This window comes from Corythoichthys intestinalis, chromosome 15 (genome assembly GCF_030265065.1).
Source record: "Corythoichthys intestinalis isolate RoL2023-P3 chromosome 15, ASM3026506v1, whole genome shotgun sequence".
Taxonomy (NCBI): Eukaryota; Metazoa; Chordata; class Actinopteri; order Syngnathiformes; family Syngnathidae; genus Corythoichthys; species Corythoichthys intestinalis.
This window is the reverse complement of record NC_080409.1, coordinates 49,465,485-49,491,582: the sequence shown is the minus strand read 5'-3', so window position 1 is coordinate 49,491,582 and position 26,098 is coordinate 49,465,485. Positions and strand designations below refer to the sequence as shown.

Sequence of the window (26,098 nt, the reverse complement as noted above, 5' to 3'; positions counted from 1 at the left end):
TGTGTAATTATTGACATCAACAATGGCGAGCTACTAGTTTAGTTTTTGTTTGATAATTTTACAAATTTTATTAAAACAAAAACCTTAAAAGGGGTTTCCTGATCGATCGGGTCCAAACACGTCATTTTCAAAGTATCGGAATCGGCAAAAAAAATATCGGACATGCCTTTTTTAAATATATATATATATATTTTTAATTGAATTGTTTTCTAATTGTATTTAACGTTACAGACAAAATGGCTTCCACTCATCCAGAGTCTTTAGTTTTGGCTTAAAATAGGGCTATCAAATTTATTGCGTTAACGGCGGTAATTCATTTTTAAAAAATTAATCACGTTAAAATATTTAATGCAATTACTGCATGCGCTGCACGACCCACTCATGCATTGTCGCGTTCAATCTATAACGGCGCGGTTTTGTCTATATATAGAGGTAAAAGGCAGCGTAAAATGAGTGGAGTGAATTTTGGCATTCTTTGGAGCCTTTTTTTTAACTGGCTAAAGCCTTAAAATCCCTCTCTCAACAATTAAAAATATCGTGAGAAGCAATGTGGGGAAGAAAGATAGTGGTTGATCTTTTTCTTAACACCCTATGTTATTTCCCAACGCAGAGAAGATATATCAATTGGTGCCACTACGCACAGTCATGGTTGCACTTCCCATCATGCATTTAGGCAGAACAGTTAAATGGCTACAGTATCATTAACTGAAAGCTCAACAAATACACTAGATGGCAATATTTAGTCACAATATACAAAGTCACATTTATCCTTTAAGAATTACAAGTCTTTCTATCCGTGGATCCCTCTCACAGAAAGAATGTTAATCATGTAAATGCCATCTTGAGGATTTATTGTCATAATAAACAAATACAGTAGTTATGTACTGTATGTTGAATGTATATATTCGTCCGAGTTTTATTCATTTTTTTTCTTAATGCTGCCAAAATGTATATGATCGGGAAAAATTATCGGGAATGATTGGAATTGAATCGGGAACAAAAAACAATCGGATCGGGAAATATCGGGATCGGCAGATACTCAAACTAAAACGATCGGGATTGGATCGGGAGCAAAAAAACATGATCGGAACAACCCTAGTTTTAATATAAAATTTGTATAACTTGTACTAACATTTATCTTTTAAGAACTACAAGTCTTTCTATCCATGGACCGCTTTAACAGAATGTTGATAATATTAATGCAATCTTGTGGATTTATTGTTACAATAAACAAATACAGTACTTATGTACAGTATGTTGAATGTATATATCCGTCTTGTTTCTTATCTTTCCATTCCAACAATAATTTACAGAAAAATATGGCATATTTTATAGATGGTTTGAATTGCGATTGATTACGATTAATTAATTTTTAAGCTGTGATTAACTCGATTGAAAATTTTAATCATTTCACAGCCCTAAAATAAACATATAAATACATATAAAGTTAAAATAAACAAGTAAATAAATAAAATAACATTCGATTCAATGATGATAGTTCTATAATAGTGACTGGCAAGGAAAAGTTAGCTGCAGATTTAGACCGTGGAGTCCAGAAAGGAAATCTGTCTTTGGTGTCTTCAAATAGGAAAAACATGCTAGCATTGTAGCCATATTATTATTTGTCATTGCTGTTGAGCTTCTGCCGTGCAGAGTGCTGTTGCTCATTAGTGTGCAATTCATTTGAGTGTTGTGAAAGGGGGGTTTCACGGACCTTGTAGTTTTCAAATGTGAATTTGTGTAATTTTGCCGTCTATCTGCTGGGATTTGCATTATAATGCCCGGGCACTTTTATTTCCAATATAAAAACTCCCAACACACACTGTAAGTGAAATAGAACACTGTCTTTGTAGTAGCCTAGTAGTAGTATGTAAACAATCAAGCATGTGTGTGTACTGCCATTGTGCACTTCATCTATGGAAAAACATGCGAGCATGACAAATTTTGACCGAAATGGCTGTTTGATGGGAAAAAACTAAAAAAGATCCTCAGCAGCCCCTGCTATGAGTGACTTCTGCCAGGGGTTCATTTGTGCCGGATCCTGCCGGAGCAAGATCTGGCACCTCTTTATTTTGGCCTCCTGGGACTTATTATGGCAGATCCGGCACCTCTCGTGTATAGAAAATAATAATAATATAAAAAAGTATGGTAACACTTTATAATAACTATCAGTTTTACTAGTTAATAGATCATTAGTAAACTGTTGATAAATGATTTATTGTTGATTTGTGAAGTATTTGTTAACAGTTTGTTAAGCATTTACAGGGTGTTCTTAACCTGAAACACAATTTGTGTAGAAATTTTTCAAGTTTTTGTGTGTAACGTTTGGCATTTCTATCTTTTCAGGTTAAGAAATGCCGTTCACTTCAAAAGAAAAGGAATTTTGATAAGGCATTTTGCAGGCAGTGCTCATGTTGCACATTTATGAAAATCTGCCATAGAACCAACAAATATTTGTACTTTTCTTTGTATAGTTAACCAATAAAACTTATGACCTTCAACATAAAGTGTATATTGTTTTATTAAGATCCATCCACTAGCATGGGCATTTAGAATGGGGTCAACCATATTGGAACACCCTGTAAATGCTTAACAAACTGTTAACAAATACTTCACAAATCAACAATAAATCATTTATCAACAGTTTACTAATGATCTATTAACTAGTAAAATGGATAGTTATTATAAAGTGTTACCCTTGATCTATTAACTAGTAAAACGGATAGTTATTATAAAGTGTTACCAAAAGTTTTTAAAAAATGTATAAAATAATATGATAATATGCATGAATTCATTTACAGAACAAATCCCAAGAATTGCATGTTCTTTATAAAAATGTAACGTCATTTGAAAGAGTCAGACATTTGTCGATGCACTGAAAAGCTAGACCAACAAATCATGCCCCTAACATTAAAAAAAAAAAAAAAAACTTTGAAATTTGTGGTATCTGAGGAGCAAGTAGCCAGGATCAAACGGTATATCAACATGCCAAAAAGACAGTTGCATTTACTGTTTTTTTTTTTTTTTTTTTTAAAAGAAGGAAGATAGTTCAAAACGTGTCAGAAAAGCAACAACCAGTGATGAGGGCAGCTGCAGCGATCATGCTAACGAGCAGGACCAGGTGCAGCAGGAGGCTAGCGCCGCAGCAGCTAGCCAGGTTCACGGACAGCCAGCCAAGCCAGGGCAGGAGGCTGCTACTGTGGCAGCAGCTGGTCAGGTTCAGCGCCAGGGGCCCAGCTACAGCGCTAGCAGTTAGTCTGGACCACCAACAGCCTTATGGGAAATTCGGGTTTGGGCTGCACAATTTGTAAGGCGGTGGGAAGTTTGGGGCTAGAGAAGACGGGGGGAGGGTTTGGGGGATAAAACTCACAAAAGACTGTGTTTGTGTTATTTCTTGCAATCGCTGATTTTTTGTGCTGTTTTACAGGTTAGACCTGTTGAGAAACTAATTGCTGACTGTGTATTGTAAGTCCCACCTGTAGTTATGTGGGCAATTGCCTGTGCAGTGCAGAGTATTGCCTAAATAATTGTAAATGGTTGTCATAACATTTACATTATCTGAAATTGAGGCTTGTAAGTCCCACAGCATGGCAAGTGGGCATTTGGGTGTTGTGTTCATTTTTTGCGTATGTTCCGGGACCTGTGCCCATCTCGTTATCCCTGCGCTGTCATGGTACTTTGCGTTCTGGCACCTTATGAAATACAAATTAAGCACTTTCGCCCCTGATTACTACGACTGATTTTTGATGCAATTGAAGTAAAAATGTTCTAGAATAACCTGCTGAAAACTTGATCTCTGTCTGTATTCTCTCCTCAGCCGACTGTCAGCCTCCCTGCCAGAACCGCGGTTCCTGCAGCCGGCCACATACCTGCGTTTGCCGCTCGGGTTTCCAGGGGCCCCGCTGTGAAGAGGTGGCCCCCGAGCAGGTGTACATCCATGACAGAGGGTCTCTGAGGCGTGTGCAGCCGGGCAGCAACCCTTTCCAAAGAGACCAACCGCGGAGACGGCCCGCGGATAGGCAAGCCATTGATAGCGCCAAGGTCCAGACCCCGCGACCTGCGACCACCAGGCAACCGGTCCAAACTGCGTAAGTCATGCCAGCTGCGACTTTCCACCTGTTTTGTTTGTAGCAAAAAAAGTCTCTACTGACAGGCCGAGCAAGGAGAAAGCCCTATTACTTTTGCTGTGTAAGCTACTGAATGCTAGCTGTTTTGCAACAAGCTGTCTGTTATTGACTCTTTGCAGCATTTGACAGCTAACTGTAAATGATCACTCACTGCCAGCCCGGTCAGTTAAAATGAATTTGACTAGGGATGTCCTGATCAGATCACATGTTTGGAAATCAGGCTGATTGCGCCATTTTTCAGAGGATCAAAATTGGGTGAAAATGATATGTGTTTTTTATTTAAACATACTGTATATTTACAGCCCCTACTGCTGCTTTTCTTGGTCAGCAGGAGTTTGCTTGTTAAAGTTAACAATGATTGACAGGTTTGAAGTTTTGATCTTGCCAGAGAAGCTTGGTAGCGCTGCCTTCAAAGGCACAGATCTGTCAATCATCGTTTAACTTGATAAACGCTAGCGGTTAGAGCAGGGAATCTTTGGGCACCTAATGATTCGATTACGATTACGATTCAGAGGCTCCAAATCGATTATTAAAACGATTATTGATGCACCCCCCTCCTTTTTTTTATATTTTTATTTTTATTTTTATTTTTTAAATGTTTTGTACATTAGTTCCAAAGTTGTTCAAAAATCCTCTTGGGCTAAACCAAACTACTATTTCAGTATCAAGTTAGCATATAACAGTCAAAAAATATACAAAAATAACAGTAAATAAAATACTCCAGTCCCCATTCTGTATCAGCAGCTTTAAACTACATTCAATTAATTTAATGTTGTGAATCAACTGTTATAGCTGTTAAAATTGCTCCCGTTATTCCATAATTTCCCTTCTGTCTACTTTTGCCAAAGTTTTAAAACTATTTCATCTTTTAAAGATAGATTCAAGACAAGATTCTGCCAATTTAGGAGTATTTTAGATAAAAAGTTAATTAGGTTCGCTACAACAGAGCCTTCTAGAGAAGTCACTGCTTTAGTACTGCTTTAAGATGGCGGCTGTTTAGTAACGCTGAAAAGTCTGTCATTTTGCATCTCGGTTCAATAATACATGTTCTAACACCAGCGTCGTCTGTCATTGTGCATCTAGTTCTACATATATATGATATCTACTGTAGCCGTATGTTTGTATGTTTTCGATTCCGAATCTTTTAAGAGGCAGGGTAAAAAAAAAAAAAAAAAAAAAAAAGAGGCAGGGTCAAAAAAATTGCATCGTTTATATTAAAAACTTCTCACAGGGCTTTAGGGCTTAAAAAAATTTTTTTTTTTTTTACTTGTACATAAATATCAGTCTTTGAATTTGAAAATGTTTTTTCCGCTTGGCAGTCAGGGCTTCGAGACATGGAATCGAAATTTAAAAATTCGAACGGTCCCGGGAGCATCGGAGTGTTAGAGCCAGTTTCCATCGATGCTCGATGCCCAACCCAATGGCTGATGGCTAGAAATCTGAGCAGCTCTTGAGTACAGCATGAGCAATACCTCGTTCATCTGCACACGACCGGAACCTTCTACGTACTCCTTCCTTTTTACTGCAAATCCGCCTGATGACTTAAAAAAAAAAAAAAAGCGACATTTGATAGTTTCTCGCGGCACACCTGACGATCTCCCACGGCACACTATTGTGCCACGGCACACCGGTTGAAAAACACTGCGAAGACTGGTTGTGAATGCTCTAGGGCTGCAGATATCCATTATTTTAGTAGTCGATTAATCGATGAACTATTTAGTTCGAATAATCGAGTAATCGGATAAGGAACATAAAAAATTAAAATACCTGAGCTGAGCCTCAAACGGTGTAAAAATAAAAAAAATAAAAAATCACAATCTATGTACAACAAAAGAACAATTGGCTAAGTTACATAGCAAAAGCCCGCTAGCTTAAATGCTATCAAATGCTAATGTTATTTTTTTACAATGCTCTTAACAAATAGTTCAGACCCATATTCCCACAAAAATGGCAAAATACACTTATGAACTCATTTACGAATGCATTTTTAAAAAATCATTAGCTCGAACAAAAACTTAGCTTATGTTGGTCATAACAGGGAGCAGCTGGATTCAGCCATGTGAAATGAGGTAGACTAGAGGGCAGTGTATCCACCCAAATCAATAAAACTAAATGCAAACACTCTCAAAGCAAACCATTACAACGTCATTTTAATTAAACGAGCAGCAAAATTTAATTCAAATCTTTTTTTCTAATCGAATACTCGAGTTCATCGATTAATCGTTGCAGCACTAGAATGCTCATGTTTCAGTGCCGTTGAAGGTGCTAGTTGCCCCTCCCAGTCAAAATGGGTTGGACTTCTAGCACCATCAATGCCAGCCAATGAGTTAAGTGAGTGCCCTGTAAGGGTAAAAAAAGAAAGAAAAAAAAAATTCCTGCATGAGAGGGTTAATGCATGCTTGTTTCCGGCTTGTGATATTTTAGCTACTGTTTTTTTTTTAGCTTACATCTGATGCTCAAAGGTCACTACTAGAGCTGAAACGAATACTAGAGCCACTCGAGTCACTCGAGTTTAAAAACTGATCCGAGTAATTTTATTCACCTCGAGGAATCGTTTAATTTTGCCAGCTCTAAGCATCCCGTTTTGCCCGGTGTTCGGCCATTCCGTACTAGGCGGCGAAACGTGCTACACAATGCTCAGCGCGCTTGCGTAAGCATCCGCACGCATGCGCACATTGGTTAGAAGTGGCGAGTACTCACTATGTTTGTTTTTATTTAGTTTTTTAGAACCTTTTCATTGCCTCAAAAAAACTATTTGCATGTATTACCCTCTCATACTTTTAACCATTGTGTTTTTTTGTGTTAGCTTTGAAGCAGTTGACCACATTAGTCACATAGCGTATTTATTTGATATAACTACATTTAAGTAATTTCTTAAGGCATTTTTTAGTACGTTCTGCCTGTATGCGTCAAAACAAAACAAGTTTAGAGCGCATGGTAGTACTTTGGGTGTCAAATTCGACTAATGTAGACGTTTCGCTGATGTAGGAGATTTTGGCAGAACACCGGACTACTTTTAATGCGGGACAACGCGCTGATGTCACGTGCGTAGAGGAAGAAGCAATAACAATAAATAAATAAATAAATAAATAAATAAAGTACGCTGCCGACAGCCGCTACAAACTACGCTGACGTTGCTAAAAACTACGCCTGCATGATGCTAGTTTGGTAGCAGGTAGTGTCCGATGCATTTCATAGATATCGCATGCATTTAGGACTAGATGCGAAATGACAGACTCGGCCGCGTCTGGGCAGCGTTAGTAAACAGCCGCCATCTTTAAGCAGTAGACTTCTCATCGCTAATAAATATAACGTTACTGTCACATGCTCACATAACGTTAGCCCTTCGGAGGGCTTAGTTTCTATTGATTATGACCACTGTCGATGCGTGGCTAACGTGTCTTGCATACAGGCTTTATTTAATCTGTAAAAACACAGCGCTGTAGAGTGATGAGGGTGTAAAATTAAAACATAATAGAGCTAACTGTCAGTTTTTACTCAGTAGTCATTGCTGAATAAATGTGCTCCAATACAGCAGGTATCATACATTTATTTCGAACACTGCAAAAACTCAAAATCCTACCAGTACTTACTTATGGTTTGGACTAAATTAAAACTTAACTTAAAAATAGCTTGACACAAATGGAACTAAATTAAACACATGGGAAAAACACGTTACTTTCAAGTGATGTGTGTTATCAAGCCTAATTACATTTTTAGGGAAGAAATATTTATTTTATTTTTTATATACAGTGCTGCTCGAAAGTTTGTGAACCCCACAGCGATGGTCAGATTTTTTGTAAAAAAAACTAAAATAACCTTATTAAATGTTAAGTTATACCCAAATCCACAATACTGACATTCCAAATAATGGACTGAAACAAAAGAAATAGTTATATTGTCATTCTTTATTTAACAAAAGTGGTTGATTTAAGAAAAACTCAGATATCATGTGTGCAAAAGTATGTGAACCCCTTCAGTTAATAGGATATTGCGCCTCCTTTTGCAGAGATTACCTCAACCAAACGGTTTCTGTAGTGACTAATCAGCCTCTCACATCTACTTTGGGGGATTTTTGCCCATTCTTCCTTGCAGAACGCAGTCAGTTGAGAGAGGTTTGATGGGCGTCTGGCATGAACTGCTCGCTTCAGGTCCCGCCACAGCATTTCAATGGGATTTAGGTCAGGACTTTGACTGGGCCAGTCCAGAACACGAATCTTCTTCTTTTTCAGCCATTCCTTGGTTGTATTGCTGGAATGCTTTGGATCATTATCATGTTGCATGATCCACCTTCTGCCAAGCTTTAACTTCAAAACAGATGGCGTCAGGTTATGTTCTAGGATTTGACAATATTCCTCAGAATTCATGATTCCCTGGACTATGTGGAGTTGTCCAGGTCCTGAGGATGAAAAGCAAGCCCAGATCTTGACATTCCCACCTCCATGCTTCACTGTTGGGAGAAGGTTCTTTTGGTGGTATGCAGTGTTGACTTTTCGCCAGACATGGTGGTTTTGGTTGTGACCAAACAGTTCAATTTTGCACCTACATCAGTTGATGAAAACTCTTTTTAATTTAGTCTCGACAACACAACTGTTAAAAAAACAAAAAAAAACTACTGAATTGATTGATTAGGAAATCAGGTTGAAATAATAGAAAATTCCAAAATGTTGAGGGGGTTCACAAACTTTTGAGCAGCACTGTATAATAAGGTGTAGAAGTTTTTTGAGTGAAAGCAGTGCATTTTTTTTTCTAGTCACATCTTAGATGCAATTGTTGGCTGTTTTCAACAATGTACATCAAAAATAAAGACATTGATTGACTGAAAATGGTTCAATATTGGATTAAATGTCTTTTTTTCTCATGTATATGTATAATTGCTCTTTAACTAAAAAAAAAAAAATGTTTTATCCGATTACTCGATTAATCGATAGAATTTTCAGTCGAGTACTCGATTACTAAAATATTCGATAGCTGCAGCCCTAGTCACTACCTAATTCAACTCATTGTTGCATTTCTTCCCTTTGTTTTCAGTCATGAGCTAAAATCTACTTCATGCTAAAAATTTACCTCCTCTAAAAACATTTATGCATTTTTTTCTGATTCCATTTTGAGAGTGTTTTGGGCTAATCCTGAGAACAGTTTGTTTAAAGTACATTTACGGTCATACAGCGAGGCCCTACCCAAAAAAAAAAAAAAAGATATAAACCACACGATTAGAACATTTTTTAACTTTCTTGAACAAACAGCCACGGTTTAATTATACTCCTCTTCAAGTGCCCGTGTTTACACGTGCAATAAATCATTCCAGATGACTCGATTCAACCCCTAATCTTTGATATACACTATTTAAAACAAATGTCAAGACTGATAAGAATTTGCTTCCATACTTGAAGTATTAAGGTAAATCCCTAAGATGTGGAAACATAACACGGGTTACAAGACAGAAGTATCAAACAGGCTATTTTCTAAGAAAATAAGACTGGGACAATTATATTTTCTTAGTGTTTGACATTTGCAGTTTTTTCCCCCCTGATTTTACAATAACTACAATCCATCCAACTAGTAATTGCCCTGACGAACATGTCGTTTTCAGTTAATTCTCCAAAGACTGCTAATCAGACAGGCCTAATAGCTTCTTGGCTTATATATGTGTGTGACTGTTTTAGTCCAGTCTGATTAATCGTTCGATTATAGATACAAACGTATTCATTATTCAGGACGTTTTTTTTTGTCTTCCAAACAAATGTTTCTGGGAAAATGTGAATCGTTTATTATTTGTAACAGATAATGCTTTTTGAATAGTTTTAAAGTTTGGGACCGTGGCCCAAACCCAGACTGCTTCCTGAGCATTGCTTATATGCCCTCAAGCAGGCTTAATGGCACCCTCACTACTCTAATAGTTTATTCAACATTTTTGCAAAAATGTCTAAAGGTGGCGCTAAACCAACTTAACTGTTGAGTGATTAAGGAAGGAGTGATTGCCTACTCACCCCCTAAGCCAAAATGTTGGAAGAGCCATATTGGACCCAAAAAAAAAAAACAACAACCCCGAATATGTTTGGAGCCGCAAAAAATTAAAAGCCCTTTATATAAGCCTTATAATGAAGGCAACAAATATTTTATGTAGGGTTGTTCCGATCATGTTTTTTTGCTCCCGATCCGATCCCGATCGTTTGTTTGAGTATCTGCCGATCCCGATATTTCCCGATCCGATTGCTTTTTTTTTTGCTCCCGATTCAATTCCAATCATTCCCGATAATTTTTCCCGATCATATACATTTTGGCAATGCATTAAGAAAAAAAATGAATAAAACTCGGACGAATATATACGTTCAACATACAGTACATAAGTACTGTATTTGTTTATTATGACAATAAATCCTCAAGATGGCATTTACATTATTAACATTCTTTCTGTGAAAGGGATCCACGGATAGAAAGACTTGTAATTCTTAAAGGATAAATGTGACTTTGTATATTTTGACTAAATATTGCCATCTAGTGTATTTGTTGAGCTTTCAGTAAATGATACTGTAGCCATTTAACTGTTCTGCCCAAATGCATGATGGGAAGTGCAACCATGACTGTGCGTAGGGGCACCAATTGATATATCTTCTCGGCGTTGGGAAATAACATAGGGTGTTAAGAAAAAGATCAACTACTACCTTTCTTCCCCACATTGCTTCCCACGATGTTTCTAATGGTTGAGAGAGGGATTTTAAGGCTTTAGCCAATATAAAAAAAGGCTCCAATGGCTGTCAAAATTCACTCAACTTAGTTTACACTGCCTTGCAGCTCTATATATAGGTAAAACGGCGCCATTTAGATTGAATGTGACAATACATGAGTGGGTCGTGCGGTGCATGCGTTAATTGCGTTAAAATAATTTAACGTGAATAATAAAAAATAAAAAAATTAATCACCGCCGCTAACACGATAAATTTGACAGCCCTACTTTAGGCCAAAACTAAAGACTCTGGATGAGCATAAGACATTTTGTCTGTAACGTTAGATAGAGTTAGAAAACGATTTAATTGAAAAATATACAGTATATATATATTAAAAAAAAGGCATGTCCGATATTTTTTTGCCGATTCCGATACTTTGAAAATGACGTGATCGGACCCGATCGATCGGGAATTGTGGCTTATTAGAGCTTACAAGTCTTTAAGTCTGTGGTACCCTTTAAATGTTCATTCAACAAACTTCCATGAGGCTTCCCATGCTAATTGTGTTATCCTTTTGACATCTATGTGTTTGCCAGTATTGTATTATCGTGGCTTCCCCACACTCATGTTTGTGGTATCTGTAATGAATCGGAAGTTTTGGCAGATGCTTCATAGAATTATCTCATGCATTTCACTTTCCAAAATGCTTATCTTTGAGTCATACTAAATCTAACTCCGTGAAGATTGCATTCGCCTTGCGTATTGCTTTGTTCTTGACTCACACACACTCAGATCTTTCTGCTTCCTGACTCACAGTTCTTGATAGTAAAAGGTTGCTGAGTCACGCGTGCCCTGGTCGTGACTGTTCACCCGCGTAATTGCGTGAAAGCTGACTAACTACTTGAAGACGTTAGCTTCCAAGATGATACATTTCCCTCTTCCGGAATTGAAGATTTCCCAGCATGCAGCTTAGGCTAATTATTAGATGCGGTTGTTGCGTAAAGCCCTTAACATGACAGGTGGAAAATCTGCCAACACTGTAAATCATCGAAGATTTATTTCATACTTGCCCTTCCAAGAAGCTTTGAGACAAATTGGACTGCAAATCTTAGATCTCGTGGACCGACAGAAAACTTTCTGCATTCTTTTGGCTCCGACTCGACTTGAAAGGGTTGAAAGTGTTCCCCCTGGAGAAGAAGTGGAGGATGCAAGTCTTAGTTTCATATATCTGATTGATGTTTCACTACTCCAAATCCAGGAAAGCACGAGCACCATGAAGTCATAGGATGAGATAGTGAGACAACACCACTGCCCAGTCTTGGTATTTGGATTAAAGAGTAGGGAGGGTTGACGTTTGCTTCAGAAATATCTTTTTTTTTCTCTACCTAAATGCCCAGGGAGTAAATTCCTTCCCATATGTGCAGCTACTTTCTTTCCAGTTTCATCCTACTGGCGAGGATGTCAGTTACTAAATAAGTCTGTCTCGGATCACATTTGACTTTTTATGTTAGCAGCACCCCGTTATTGACCTCCCCTGTCAAGTGGTGCCAAGAACAAGCCATCTTTTGGAAAAAGAATGAGACAAAGGCACAGGAAGGGAAAACATTTAAATAAAGCATTTTAAAAAATTACCACAGTGATAATCTCTACACGGTAAAATCATATATCTCAGTTACAGTCTTTTTTGAGATTAGAGCTAAAACGAATACTCGAGTAACTCGAGTTTAAAAACTGATCCGAGTAATTTTATTCACCTCGAGTAATCGTTTATTTTGACAGCTCTAAGCATCACGTTTTGCTCGGACTACTTTTAATGCGCGACAACGCGCTGATATCACGTGCGTAGAGGAAGAAGCAAAAAAAAAAACAAAAAAAAAACTTACTGCAGCCGACAGCCGCTACAAACGACGCCGACGTTGCTAAATACTAGCCCGCATGATGCTACATTGGTAGCAGGTAGCGTCTGATGAGTCTCATAAAGATCACATGTATGTTGAACTAGATGCCTATTGACAACCTCGGCCGCGTCTGGGCAGCGTTAGTAAACAGCCGCCATCTTAAAGCAATAGAGCGCTAAGCGCTAATAAAGAGCGTTAAGCGCTAATAAATAAGATTAACGTTACTGTCTCTAGCTCACGTAACGTTAGCCCTGCAGAAGGCTAGGTTTCTATTAATTATGAGTATGACCACTGTCGATGCGTGGCTAACGTGTCTTACATACAGGCTTTAACATAACATTGCAATGTGGAGTGATGAGGGTGTAAAATAAAAACTCAATAATGCTAACTATCAATTTTAGCTCAGTAGTCATTGCTGGATAAAACACCAAGTAGCACTGGTCCCTAATGTGCTCCAATACAGCCTGTATCATACATTTATTTTGAACACTGCAAAAAGTCAAAATCCTATCAGGACTTACAGTTTAGACTAACTTAAAACTTAACTAGAACTTAAAAATGGCTTGTTACAAATAAAAAATCAATTGAAACACGTGGGAAAAAATCCTAACTTTTAAGTGATGTGTGTTATCAATCGTAATGGTATTTTTAGATATATATATATATTTTAATAAGATCTAAAGGTTTTTTGAGTGAAAGCAGTGAATTAGTCTTTTTTTCCTTCTAGTTTCATCTGAGATGCAATTGTTGGCTGTTTTCAACAATATACAGTACATCGAAAATAAAGACATTGATTGACTGAAAATGGTTCAAGATTAGATGAAATGTCTTGTTTTCTCATGTATATTTATAATTGCTCTTCACCTAAAAATATATTTGTTTTATCCGATTACTCGATTAATCGATAGAATTTTCAGTCGATTACTCGATTACTAAAATATTAGATAGCTGCAGCCCTATTTGAGATTCTATTTTTTTTTTTTTTTTTACGCATTGTTGTTGGCTAGTCAGCCGATCAATTGTAATGGAACAATAAAGAGTGCAATTGGTTAACAGTTTAAATCTAAAGGTCCCCGCCCTTCCTTTAAAAAAAAATTTTTTTTTTTTTAAATGTGCTGATTCAAATGAGCCATTGCCATATCATTGCTACCGGTAATCATTCGTTTTTTTGTCCGTTTGGCGGCATCGAACGAAAGACAATTGAAGTTAGTAAAGGTTTTGATCAAAGATATGAATGAACATATTAGGCGTGCAGCTATCGATTATTTTAGTACCCGATTAATCGATGAATCGACAGTTCGAATAATCGAGTAATCAGATAAGGAACATAAAAAATTTAAACACCTGAGCTGAACCTCAAACGGTATACAAAAATGAAGTACATGAGAAACTAAGTACAACAAAAGAACAATTGGCTAACTTACATAGCAAAAGTCCGCTAGCTTAAATGCTATAAAATGCTATTGTTTTTTTTTTTTTTTTTTTTTTTTTGTAATGCTCTTAACAAATGGTTCAAACTAGGGCCGTCAAACGATTACATTTTTAAATGGAGTTAATTACAGCTTAAAAATCAATTAATCATAATTAATCGCAATTAATCGCAATTAAAACCATCTATAAAATATGCCATATTTTTCTGTAAATTATTGTTGGAATGGAAAGATAAGACACAAGATGAATATATACATTCAACATACGGTACATAGGGACTGTATTTGTTTATTATAACAATAAATCAACAAGATGGCATTAACATTATCAACATTCTGTTAAAGCGATCCATGGATAGAAAGACTTGTAGTTCTTAAAAGATAAATGTTAGTACAAGTTATAGAAATTTTATCTTTAAAAAACCCTTCTTAATGTTTTCGTTTTAATAAAATTTGTAAAAATTTCAATCAAAAAATAAACTGGTAGCCCGCCATTGTTGATGTCAATAATTACTTACACAATGCTCATGGGTGCTGAAGCCTATAAAATCAGTCGCACCCAAGCGCCAGCAGAGGGCGGCAAAACTCCATAAAACACAACTAACATGTGGGCATTTCACTTTACTCTCATTTAAATCTGTCTGAGCGTGCCATGTGGTTTAACTGCGTCAAATATTTTAACGTGATTAATTTAAAAAATTAATTACCGTCCGTTAAAGCGATAATTTTGACAGCCCTAGTTCAAACACATATTCCCACAAAAAAACGGCTAAATATACTGTACCTATAAACTAATTTGGGACTGCATTTAAAAAAACATTAGCTCAAACAATAACTTAGCTAATGTTGGTCTTAACGGGGAGCAGCTGGATTCAGCCATGTGAAATGAGCTATATTCACTGTTGCCACTAGAGGGCAGTGTATCCACCCAAATCAATAAAACTAAATGCAAAAACTTTCAAAACAACTACTCAAAATAGCTAAATTTAATTCGAATATTTTTTCTAATCAAATTACTCGAGTTAATCGATTAATCGTTGCAGCACTAGAACATATTGACTTCTGTTTTCTGATCTTGAGTGTAGGTGCTATCTTAGACGCCAATGATGAAGTAATCAGTTGCTATTAGGGTCAACGATATTGGAAAAAACTGACATTACGACTTTTCAAATCAATAAAACTAAATGCAAACACTTTCAAAACAACTAAAGAGCAAAATGTAATTCAAATATTTTTTTCTAATCAAATTATTCGAGTTAATCGATTAATCGTTGTAGCACTAGAACATATTGACTTCTGTTTTCTGATCTTGAGTGTAGGTGCTATCTTAGACGCCAATGATGAATTAATCAGTTGCTATCAGGGTCAACGATATTGGAAAAAATTGACATTACAACTTTTTGGGTGTTACTGATATATTTCGATATTAAAACTAGATGAATTTTCACCAGATGACTTGAATAGCTTTGTTTTGGAAGACTCACCATGACCACATTGTATTCATAGAATAACATTTAATTCGGGTGACCACCTGTTCAGTTTTAGGACGGACACGCAGCCTTTTTGGTGACATGTCCAAAAGCTATTTGTCCGGCTTTTAAAGAAAAAGGGCCACGGTTCAATTTATGTGATGCAACTGAGCTCCACGGTTGTCACAACTGGTCTGTGATTGGCCAAGAGTGGCTTCATTTAAAAACGTCCTCTATCATTGGTTCAATAAAATGTAAACCAAGTTTCACGTGTGGCTATCTGACATCAACATCATTTCCTCGCGGAGATTTCACAACAGTGCTAGCAAACATGCCAAAATGCCGGACATCTTTTAACATTGAATGGACGAAAGAACACTATTTCCTTTCCCAGAAGGAGTCGAGGCTCCTTCCATGGTTTCTACACACTTTGCCGGTGTGACATAGACGTGAGCAGCAGAGGAAAAACAGCCGTAGCGCGTCATGCGGAGAGTGCGAAACATAACGAATAAGGCGAGCTGCCGGTGCGTCGAGATTGAAAACATTTGCTTGTAAGACTTGTCAGACACCAGGTGAAAAACTGTCTTCTAGATTGGTTGCAACTAAAACCCGCACCCACTGCAGCGCTTTGTGGAATAGTTTGTTTTAAGAAGATGCTCGCCACGCTAAAGTTGATGCTAATGCTAACGCGAATGCTATGCTAACACGACAAATTACATTTAGTGTGTCGCCGCTATGTGGGATTTTCCGGTGGGGGCTGTCTCTTGCGGTCAAGGACGAGCTGACTGCCCGAGATGATTCGTCTAGTCTGGAGGATCTGATTCCTTTTGGCCGTTCGTCTCGATAATCGTCTATGAGAACGTGAAAGGGACCGTGCTGGGGAGGCAGGAATGCTCTTCAGGAGCGTAACCCTCCAAGTGGACAAGGTACTGCACCGCCCTCCCCCTCTTTCTGAAATCGAGAATAGCAGGCACCATGTATACCGACCCACCATCGACCAAACGAGGAGGAGGAGGCACTGGCGGAGGATTTAGCGGACAGGTGGAGACTTGCTTGAGCAGAGAGACGTGGAAAACTGGGTGAACCTTCATGGATCTGGGTAGCTTAAACCTGACTGCGACTGGATTCACCACAGTGTCCACAGCAAAAGCACCCACAAATCTAGGCTACATCATCCCAGAAATCCCTGAAGATTCAGACCTTGCGTAGACGGGCAGACCATCTGGCCTGGACGATAGGTTGGAGTGGGCCTTCTGTGGCAGTCAGCTATCCGATTGTTGCGGGCTAAATGTGGACCAATGCAGTCCTCGCGTCCCTCCAGACCCTATGAGCCCTCTAGAGGTGGACCTGGACAGAGGGCATGACTACCTCTGCTTCTTGAGAAGGGAAAAACAGAGGCTCTAACCGTCGGATAGCTGACCGCCACTCCAACCTATTATCTGGGCCAGATTGTTTGGCTGTCTATGCAGGATCTGAAACTTCCGGGGATTTCTAGGAAACCGGGTCCTAGATTAGTGGGTCTTTGTTCTGTGGAAAACTGGGTGAACCTTCATGGCGCTGGGCAGCCTTAAACTGACTGCAACTGGATTCACCACAGTGTTGACAGCAAAAGGACCCACGAATCTAGGACCCAGCTTCCTAGTGATGTGTTTACTACTGCCTTGAAAGTGAGACCTCTTACTTCACAGATGCACGTTCTGCTTGTGTCTTTTTACTACCACTCATGCTAGCCCTTCTGTTGAGAACCAAATGTCGCAAATCTGAAGCCTACCTGCAAAAGGTGTGTTATTGGGGTCGTAAGTCACGCTTCACTTCCTGCCTTGAGTTAAAACTCTTAACATATGTCGGATGCTGGGATGCAGGAACGACCTTTCACCTTTTCTGACTCCGTTTCAGTGACTTTCTCAACTTTGGATTGCAAATACTTCAACAGCATATGCTTTGGGCCTATAAATTGTAGGAGTAAAAATGCATAGCTGTTTCCTCACCCGAGTTGAGACGTGTTCATACTTTTCACTGTGACATAGGCCTTTCCTGTAAGTGCGACATATAACGGTCATGAAAAACTTCCCGCTGCCAGCATGAAATCCTATAGATCACAGATGGTCACGATAGGAAGGTCAAGGCCTCCGATGAACTCCCTCGGCTTAACTGGAACCGTGATAACACATATATCACCTTCTCCGTTGAGGCCCTCATATCACCTCCACACCCCCATTAGTCTATGACATCAGTCGTCTGCAGGAAACGGAATGGGGCAGAGCAGGATGTGTGTGCAGCATGTACATCATCCCTGCAAAGGTCAGCTCGCTCTCATTCAGTTATATAAGAAGAAGACACCTGGACGCTTGGAGATAAAGCTGTAGGGATATAGGTGGTATCTGATGACTGAATGGTTCATGAAAAATGTTTTTACTTGTCAAGATTGGTCGGTCTTTGTGACTTATAGGAATCTCAGTGTTCAAAAACTTGTAACATTTTATTTGAAGCTCAGGCTGCCGATTCAAAGGCCTCATTTCCTGCAGTAAAGCAATTTAATGCAAGCCAGCCATACACTATATTGGCTCATAAAAAGTTAACACAGTAAAAAACACTGTGGTTGAGAAAGTATGTGATTAGCCCGATATAGACAGTGCGGTAGTCATTACCAGAATGCGCCACTTGAGATTGTTTAATAAGTCAGGACATATCGGTGTTTATTAGGGCTGTCCCAAACGACTATTTTTTTTGTTGACGCTTATTAATTCACAAAAACACTTACATTCTTTATTAAAGTACAAATAAATGCATAAATAACAATAATAAATCACAAATAAACAATGAGGTCAAATGCTGATAGTAGGGCTGCAGCTATAGATTATTTTAGTAGTCGATTAATCAATGAAGTAGTTAGTTCGAATAATCGAGTAATTGGATAAGCAATATCAAAAATTAAAATACCTGAGCTGAGCCTCAAACAGTATAAAAAAAGGAATGAATAAGGATCTATGTACAACAAAACAACAATTGGCTAAAATCCGCTAGCTTAAATGCTATAATATGCTAACGTTTTTTTTTTCTACAATGCTCTCAACAAATGGTCCAGACACGTATTCCCACAATAAAAAAAATAAATAAAATAAATAAATTTAAAAAACGGCCAAATATTCCTATAAACTAAATTACGAATGCATTAAAAAAAACATTAGCTCAAACAAAAAGTTGGCTTATCCTGTTCTTAACAGGGAGCAGCTGGATTCAGCCACGTGAAATGAAGCAGACTTGAGGGCAGTGTATCCACCCAAATCAATAAAACTAAATGCAAACACTTTCAAAACAAACCATTACAACGCCACTTTAGCAAAACGAATACTCGAAGCAGCAAAATTTAATCCGAATCTTTTTTTTCTAATCGAATACTCGAGTTAATCGATTAATAGTTGCAGCACTGGCTGACAGCATTACCTAGTGTAAAAGAATGAAATCTAAACAGATTCAAAACATTAGGACTTCCTTTCCAAATCGATTCAAAACAATTCTTAAAAAAAAAAAAAAAACCTAATCACATTGTTTGATTTTTAAAAAATTTATTTGCAAATCATGGTGGAAAATAAGTATTTGGTCAATAGCAAAAGTTCATCTCAATACTTTGTTATGTACCCTTTGTTGGCAATAACGGAGGCCAACGTTTTCTCTTCTTCTCTTCTCTTCACAAGCTTTTCACACACTGTTGCTGGTATTTTGGCCCTTTCCTCTATTCAGATCTCCTCTAGAGCAGTGATGTTTTGGGGCTGTTGTTGGGCAACACGGCCTTTTAACTCCCTCCACAGATTTTCTATGGGGTTGAGATCTGGGGACTGGCTAGGCCACTCCAGGACCTTGAAATGCTTTTTACGAAGCCATTCCTTTGTTGCCCTGGCTGTGTGTTTGGGATCATTGTCATGCTGAAAGACCCAGCCACGTCTCACCTTCAAAGCCCTTGCTAATGGAAGGAGATTTTCACTCAAAATCTCTCGATACATGGCTCCATTCATTCTTTCCTTTACACAGATCAGTTGTCCTGGTCCCTTTGTAGAAAAACAGCCCCAAAGCACGATGTTTCTACCCCCATGCTTTACAGTGGGTATGGTGTTCTTCGGATGCAATTCAGTATTCTTTCTCCTCCAAACACGATAACCTGTGTTTCTACCAAAAAGTTCTATTTTGGTTTCATCTGACCATAACACACTCTCCCAGTCCTCTTTTGGATCATCCAAATGCTCTCTAGTGAACCGCAGACGGGCCTGGACGTGTACTGGCTTCAGAAGGGGGACACGTCTGGCAGTGCAGGATTTGAGTCCCTGGCGGCGCATTGTGTTACTGATAGTAGCCTTTGTTACTGTGATCCCAGCTGTCTGTAGGTCATTCACTAGGTCGCCCCGTTTGGTTCTGGGATTTTTGCTCACCGTTCTTGTTATCATTTTGACGCCACGGGGTGAGATCTTGCATGGAGCCCCAGATCGAGGGAGATTATCAGTGGTCTTGTATGTCTTCCATTTTCTAATAATTGCTCCCACAGTTGATTTCTTTACACCAAGCGTTTTACCCATTGCAGATTCAGTCTTCCCAGCCTGGTGCAGGGCTACAATTTCGTCTCTGGTGTCCTTCGATAGCTCTTTGGTCTTGGCAATAGTGGAGTTTGGAGTGTGACTGACTGAGGTTGTGGATAGGTGTATTTTATACCGATAATTAGTTAAAACCGGTGCCATTGATACAGGTAACGAGTGGTGCCTCGTTATACCTCGTTAGAAGAAGTTAGACCTCTTTGACAACCAGAAATCTTGCTTGTTTGTAGGTGACCAAATACTTATTTTCCACTCTAATTTGGAAAAAAAAATCTTTAAAAATCAAACAATGTGATTTTCTGTTTTTCCCCCCCCCACATTCTGTCTCTCATGGTTGAGGTTTACCCATGTTGACAATTACTGGCCTCTCTAATCTTTTCAAGTAGGAGAACTTACACAATTGGTGGTTGACTAAATACTTATTTGCCCCACTGTATTAGAGTGCTTCTATTACAGTAAAATCTGATACTTTTTTTTCTTCCCAATGTTGGTGTATTCGGATTGTTTATGTATCTGTGTCTGGACTGCTGTATTTACTGTGCAGAGTGATCATTGTCTTAATTATGATTAGAAATGAACAGCAGGTAACAAGTAACATGAATCTGAATGATGCTTAACATTGTGATTTCTGCATTAACTCCTAAGACCGACGTGTAGTATGCATGGTGACTAAGGCCAAGCGCATGTGTGCGGGTTGTTGACTCAAGGCTTTGCACATAACCACACAGCCGTTTCTCAGAGGAAACCGTGGTCATAGTGGGAGTTCTTCTTGTTAATCATGGATCACTGGTTGCTTTCACTCCCATTACAGACAAACCACACCAGCAGCAGCGCAGACTGGATCTGCTGTAACAATCCTGTAGGTGACCTTGGCACCTGTATGGAAATATAATTCATGAACAGTGCTCTTGTCACTACTCATTACTAAAAATGTCACAGTACAACAAAGGTGGGGGTGATTTTAAGGATTTTTTAGAGAAAAGGAAAACAATGGCACAACTCCTCCAGTAGCTCTACATGAGTTAAATTGACATAGCACCTGACAGTCTGGTCTAAAACGGACATGCCCAATATCATCATTTTGTCGTTTGGCAATTGTAGTTTTGCCTGTCCAGAGCAATTATTTACCTTATGCACAGATGTTGATTTATTGGAAATAAACTTTGATGTAGGCTGGTGATAATTTCCCGACTCCCTCTTGCTTGTACTGTACATTTTATTGCATGCATGCAACATTAATGGTAATGGCTCGACATACTGTCACTTCAAAATCAATATGGAAAAAAAATATTTTCTCATGGTAGTGTGACCGTTTTTTTTTTTGAACAGAAGAATTAGTTTTGTGTCTGTTAATCGTTGAAAAAACATAAAAAAATTACAAAGTATATATCATCAGTTGGAAAGGAAAAAGTGTTAGAATATCCAAGGAGAGCAAACATGGCGACAGTGATACCTCAAGATACAAAATTAATTTGTTCCAGAGTGGCTTTTGAATCATGATTTTTTTTTTCGCGTAAGGAAATATGTTTTACAGATAAATCATCTAATTCGTTCTGTTGGAATTTGACCTTGTAACCAGATTACCGGAATCACGCCAGCTGAACCGCAATTACAACGACCCGGGCCGGCAGAATCCCAGACAACCCGGCCAAAAGGCCAAACTTTGCGCGATCACCTTAGTTTTAACCCCTTGTTCTGACTCCATTTTGAAAACTGGCAAAAAGCTTGGAAACACAAGTTGACAATTTATTTCAAGTCGACAACAATCACACAGCAAGGCAAAATAGCGAAGAGACCCAGGCGAGGAGGGCTGGATCCAGAGACACCATATGACAAAAGATTCCTGAAGAAAAGCCTCGCTAGCTAACGAATTCAGTCATTTGAAGGCTCTGGTGAGGCGGAGCTGTCGTCCGGGAGAATTGTGTGTTTGGGTGTTGTTTAGGGTAATTTTGCACGTTGCCGGTTGGGCGGATGAGCAGGTGGAGCAGTGATGGGCAAATTAGGCTTCTCGAAGCAATGAAGATTTTCAGCCCATTGGTTCAAAGCTTCATGGTGGTTCATTTGGTCTTATGACAGCCTTACGGTGCCGCTGTCAAATAAAGTGTTACCGGTTACTATCTTTTGGTGTAAATATTCCATAATACAGTGAGGAGTGCTGCGGCTTATAGTCCAGTGCGGCTGATCTGTGAACAAATGCTGTTTTTGTGTCAAATTTGGTGGGTGCGGCTTATAGTCAGGTGCGCCTTATAGTCCAAAAATTATGGTATATTTTTTTAATATCGCAGTATAATATCGCAATATATCGCAAACCCCCCAAAAAATCGCAACAATAGCTTTTTCCAATATCGTTCAGGCCTAGTATATTTCGTATGTTCGGATTAATTTTGTCGTAATATGAAGCGAAAAAGCTTCAAAAAAACATCCCGCAAAATGAATATTTTGTGTACCGAAACTTTCGCATCTTGAGGTGCCACTGTATTAGAAACTCAGAAGCCAAAGGGGTCTGACATCACCGTTAAAAGGAGTCTGTTCTGACAAATTAATCGGCATTCAATCACTGAATTTGTTAGTGAGACCTTTAAAAAAAACAAAAAAGACTTTCAGTGTTCTTTATTTTGTCTAACACCAGCGCAAGAAAAGTGGTTTCTGCTACGCTCACTGTATTTTGCTTGACAAGTGTGTTGACGACAGCCTAAATGTACTGTAGACTGAATTGCACTATGCTTAACGCAGTAATATTGACTCAGTCGGGCCAGGAAAAGTAGCTGTGTTTCTGTCTAAAAATACAGAGCCAAATGAGTCCCATGAGTATTTGGCTTCCTGCTAGGCCAGGGGGAACAAAGGACCATAGAGAATCTAGCACTCAGCGTGGGACAGATACGTCTTTCACTCCCACAACCCATTTCTCTAAAGCTCTGTCTGCGACACACTCTCTGGGCAGCAGTGTCAGGCAGTTGGCCCAGTTTCGTCGGGCAAATCGGAGCAGGGGGACTAATCGTTTTTAGTTCAGGCATGCCAGGAGACCTTAAATGTACCCGATTACAGTTGGAAAAGATAGTATCAAATATTGTGCGATCACATGTTCCTGGAAGCTTTCTTGGCGCGCTGAGTCGACGCTACCACGTCGAACAGTTCCATCAGTCGCCCGTACCGGAAAAACGCTCCGGCTCAGAGCATTCTGACATTTGACACTCGGAGAAATAGTCGAGTCAGCAGTGTCTCTTCCTGCTGACCTGTCCTGTGGCATTTTCCTAAGTGAATGATCAGAGCAACTACAACAGACGAGCAAGGATTGAATTACCCCTCAGCTCACAATGTCTCCAGACGTTATGATTGTAACCCCTGAACCGCAGTAACCGCACTACTGTGCTTCCATCTAGGATCAGACCTCTCTTAATTTATTATGTCTTTGGCGCCCTAGGAGACAAAAAGGGAACTGTTTACCCCACTACAGTTGTGTGTTATGTTCACGTCAAATTCTATTATATACTGTGTAGTCATTCATCCAGGTCGTGGTAATTCCTGAAAATTGAATGGAAGTGAAGATGAAAAAAGTCGATTTTCTATTTTTACATGTTTATTAATAATCTTAAATGAACAGGGGATGGTGACAAACAACTCAGGAGCAAAAAAGAAAGCAATAAAAACCCAAGTTAATACATTAATCTTGAATGAACAAATGAAAGCCGGCCGGCCTGAACCTCGACTCTCAAGTGCACCTATAACCGGTCTGAAACCGTGTTGACCACCCGACCCGTCCCTTTCGACCAGTTCAGGACTTGCACAGCAGGAGAGCAGGGTAATCACAAGGCTAAAAGCCCTGGCTAGGAGCCTTTACCGATAGCGTGCTCCCTTTAAGGCAAAACCTTCAGTGCCGATTCAGTTTGCGGCATAATGTAACTGGTCTGAAACTGCTCCGCATATGTGATACGTCCTCCTCTACCTGGTCAGGACCTTGGCTCTCAAGTGCACCTTTAACTGGTCTGAAACCGTGCTGGCGACCCGATCCGTCCCTTTCGACCAGTTCAGGTCTTGCACGGCAGGGGAGCACGGTAACCACTAGACTAAAAGCCCGGGGTGGAGCCTTCGTCACTAGCGTGCTCTCTTGAAGGCATCAAGAGGAGGTTTCCTTGGCGTGCAATGTACTGTCTTTCACCTATTACAGTCACCCTCCAAAACCTTCTGCGCCGATTCAGTATGCAGCATAATGTAACTGGTCTGAAACTGCTCCGGCTATGTGATCTGTCCTCATCTACCTGGTCAGGACCTTGGCTCTCAAGTGCACCTGTAACCGGTCTGAAACCGCGCCGGTGACCCGATCCGTCCCTTTCGACCAGTTCAGGACTTGAACAGCAGGAGAGCACGTTAACCACTAGGCTAAAAGCCCAGGCTAGCAGCCTCTGCCGCTGGCGTGCACTCTTGAAGGAACCAAGAGGGAGGTTTCTTTGGCGTACAACGCACCTTATTGCACCCATTACAGTCACTCCCCCGAAACCTTCACTGCCGGTTGAGTTCGCGGCAAAATGTAACCGGTCTGAAACTGCTCCGGCGACGTGATCCGTCCTCCTCTACCCAGTCAGGACCTCAGCTCTCAAGTGCACCTGTAACTGGTCTAAAACTGTGCTGGCAACCCAATCCGTCCTTTTCGACCAGTTCAGGACTTGCATGGCAGGAGAGCACAGTAACCACTAGGCTAAAAGCCCAAGCTAGCAGTCTCTGCCGCTGGCGTGCTCTCTTGAAGGAACCAAGAGGGAGGTCTCTTTGGCGTACAACGCACCTTCTTGCACCCATTACAGTCACTCCCCCCGAAACCTTCACTGCCGGTTCAGTTCGCAGCATAATGTAACTGGTCTGAAACCGCTCCGGTTTCGTTTTCTTCGATGGGGGGAAAAAAGTTGAGGAGTTTCACCTCCTCAAGCCATCGTGGAGCACAGCTTGCTCACTGACTCTGAGTAACAACTGGTAGAGGAGGGCTGAGCCTTGCAGCTGCAAGCGAGGGTTTTCTCCCTGCATTTTTGCGACATAAAAAATACCTTAGAGACGGTAAGACGGAAAAATTTAGCGGTTTTGAAACCGTGATATTTTCATACCTCAGTAAACCTTGAAACCGGTAATCGGCACACGTCTAGCTTGATAACACATATCACTTAAAGTAAGGTGTTTTTCCCACGTGTTTCAACTGAATTTCCATTTGTATCATATTGGAACCCTCCGCAAACATGTTTTACATGTCGGTTGGTCTTCCTCCTCTTAACTGCAGCCGTCTGTAACTTTTCTGTAGTCGAAGTACTCCCATACCAGAGATTTCGTTTTCTTCGATGGAAGGAAAACATTAAGGAGTTTCACCTCCTCCAGCCATCGTGTAGCACAGGTGACTCACTGACACTGAGCAACAACTGGTGGAGGAGGATTGAGCCTTGCAGCTTCAAGCGAGGGATTTCTCCATGCATTTTTGGGACATAAAAAATGGCTAATACCTTGGAGACAGTATGACTGAAAATTTTTGCGGTTTTGAGACCTTAACGTGTTCATACCGCGGTATACCTTGAAACTGGTAATCGTCATATGTCTATTGACGAGTGTTGAAAAGTTGTTGTGGTTAGTCGTTGTTCGATTGTGAGAAGTTGGGGGACGCGTCTGGCGACCTACTTCATATATGAATTGTTAGGAATAATAAAAAGTGTATAATTGAGGAAGGTCGAGACCGAATCTTCTCAAAGGCACATTGGGGCACTCGAGGACCGAGGTCCAAGCCGGCCTGCTTTTAATGAATCATTTATGACTGAAGGAATCTGACCTTCTTGCCAGACCACCGGAATCTCGCCAGCCAAACCGCCGGACACGCGCTGGCGCAGCTCCAACGACCCGGGCAGGCAAGACCCCGACAATCCGGTCAGAAAGCCAAACTCCACACGTTCACCTT

General features: G+C 39.7%; 1 protein-coding gene across 2 annotated transcripts in view; it reads left to right on the top strand.

The window, feature by feature from the left end:
• LOC130930729 (latent-transforming growth factor beta-binding protein 2-like) overlaps positions 1-26,098 on the top strand; it is a 309,203-nt gene that overhangs the window by 56,387 nt on the left and 226,718 nt on the right. For both annotated transcript variants that reach the window (XM_057858789.1, XM_057858788.1), the window contains exon 3: positions 3,818-4,088. In XM_057858789.1, coding sequence (XP_057714772.1) covers positions 3,818-4,088 — 271 coding nt within the window. The remainder of the gene's footprint in view (positions 1-3,817; positions 4,089-26,098) is intronic.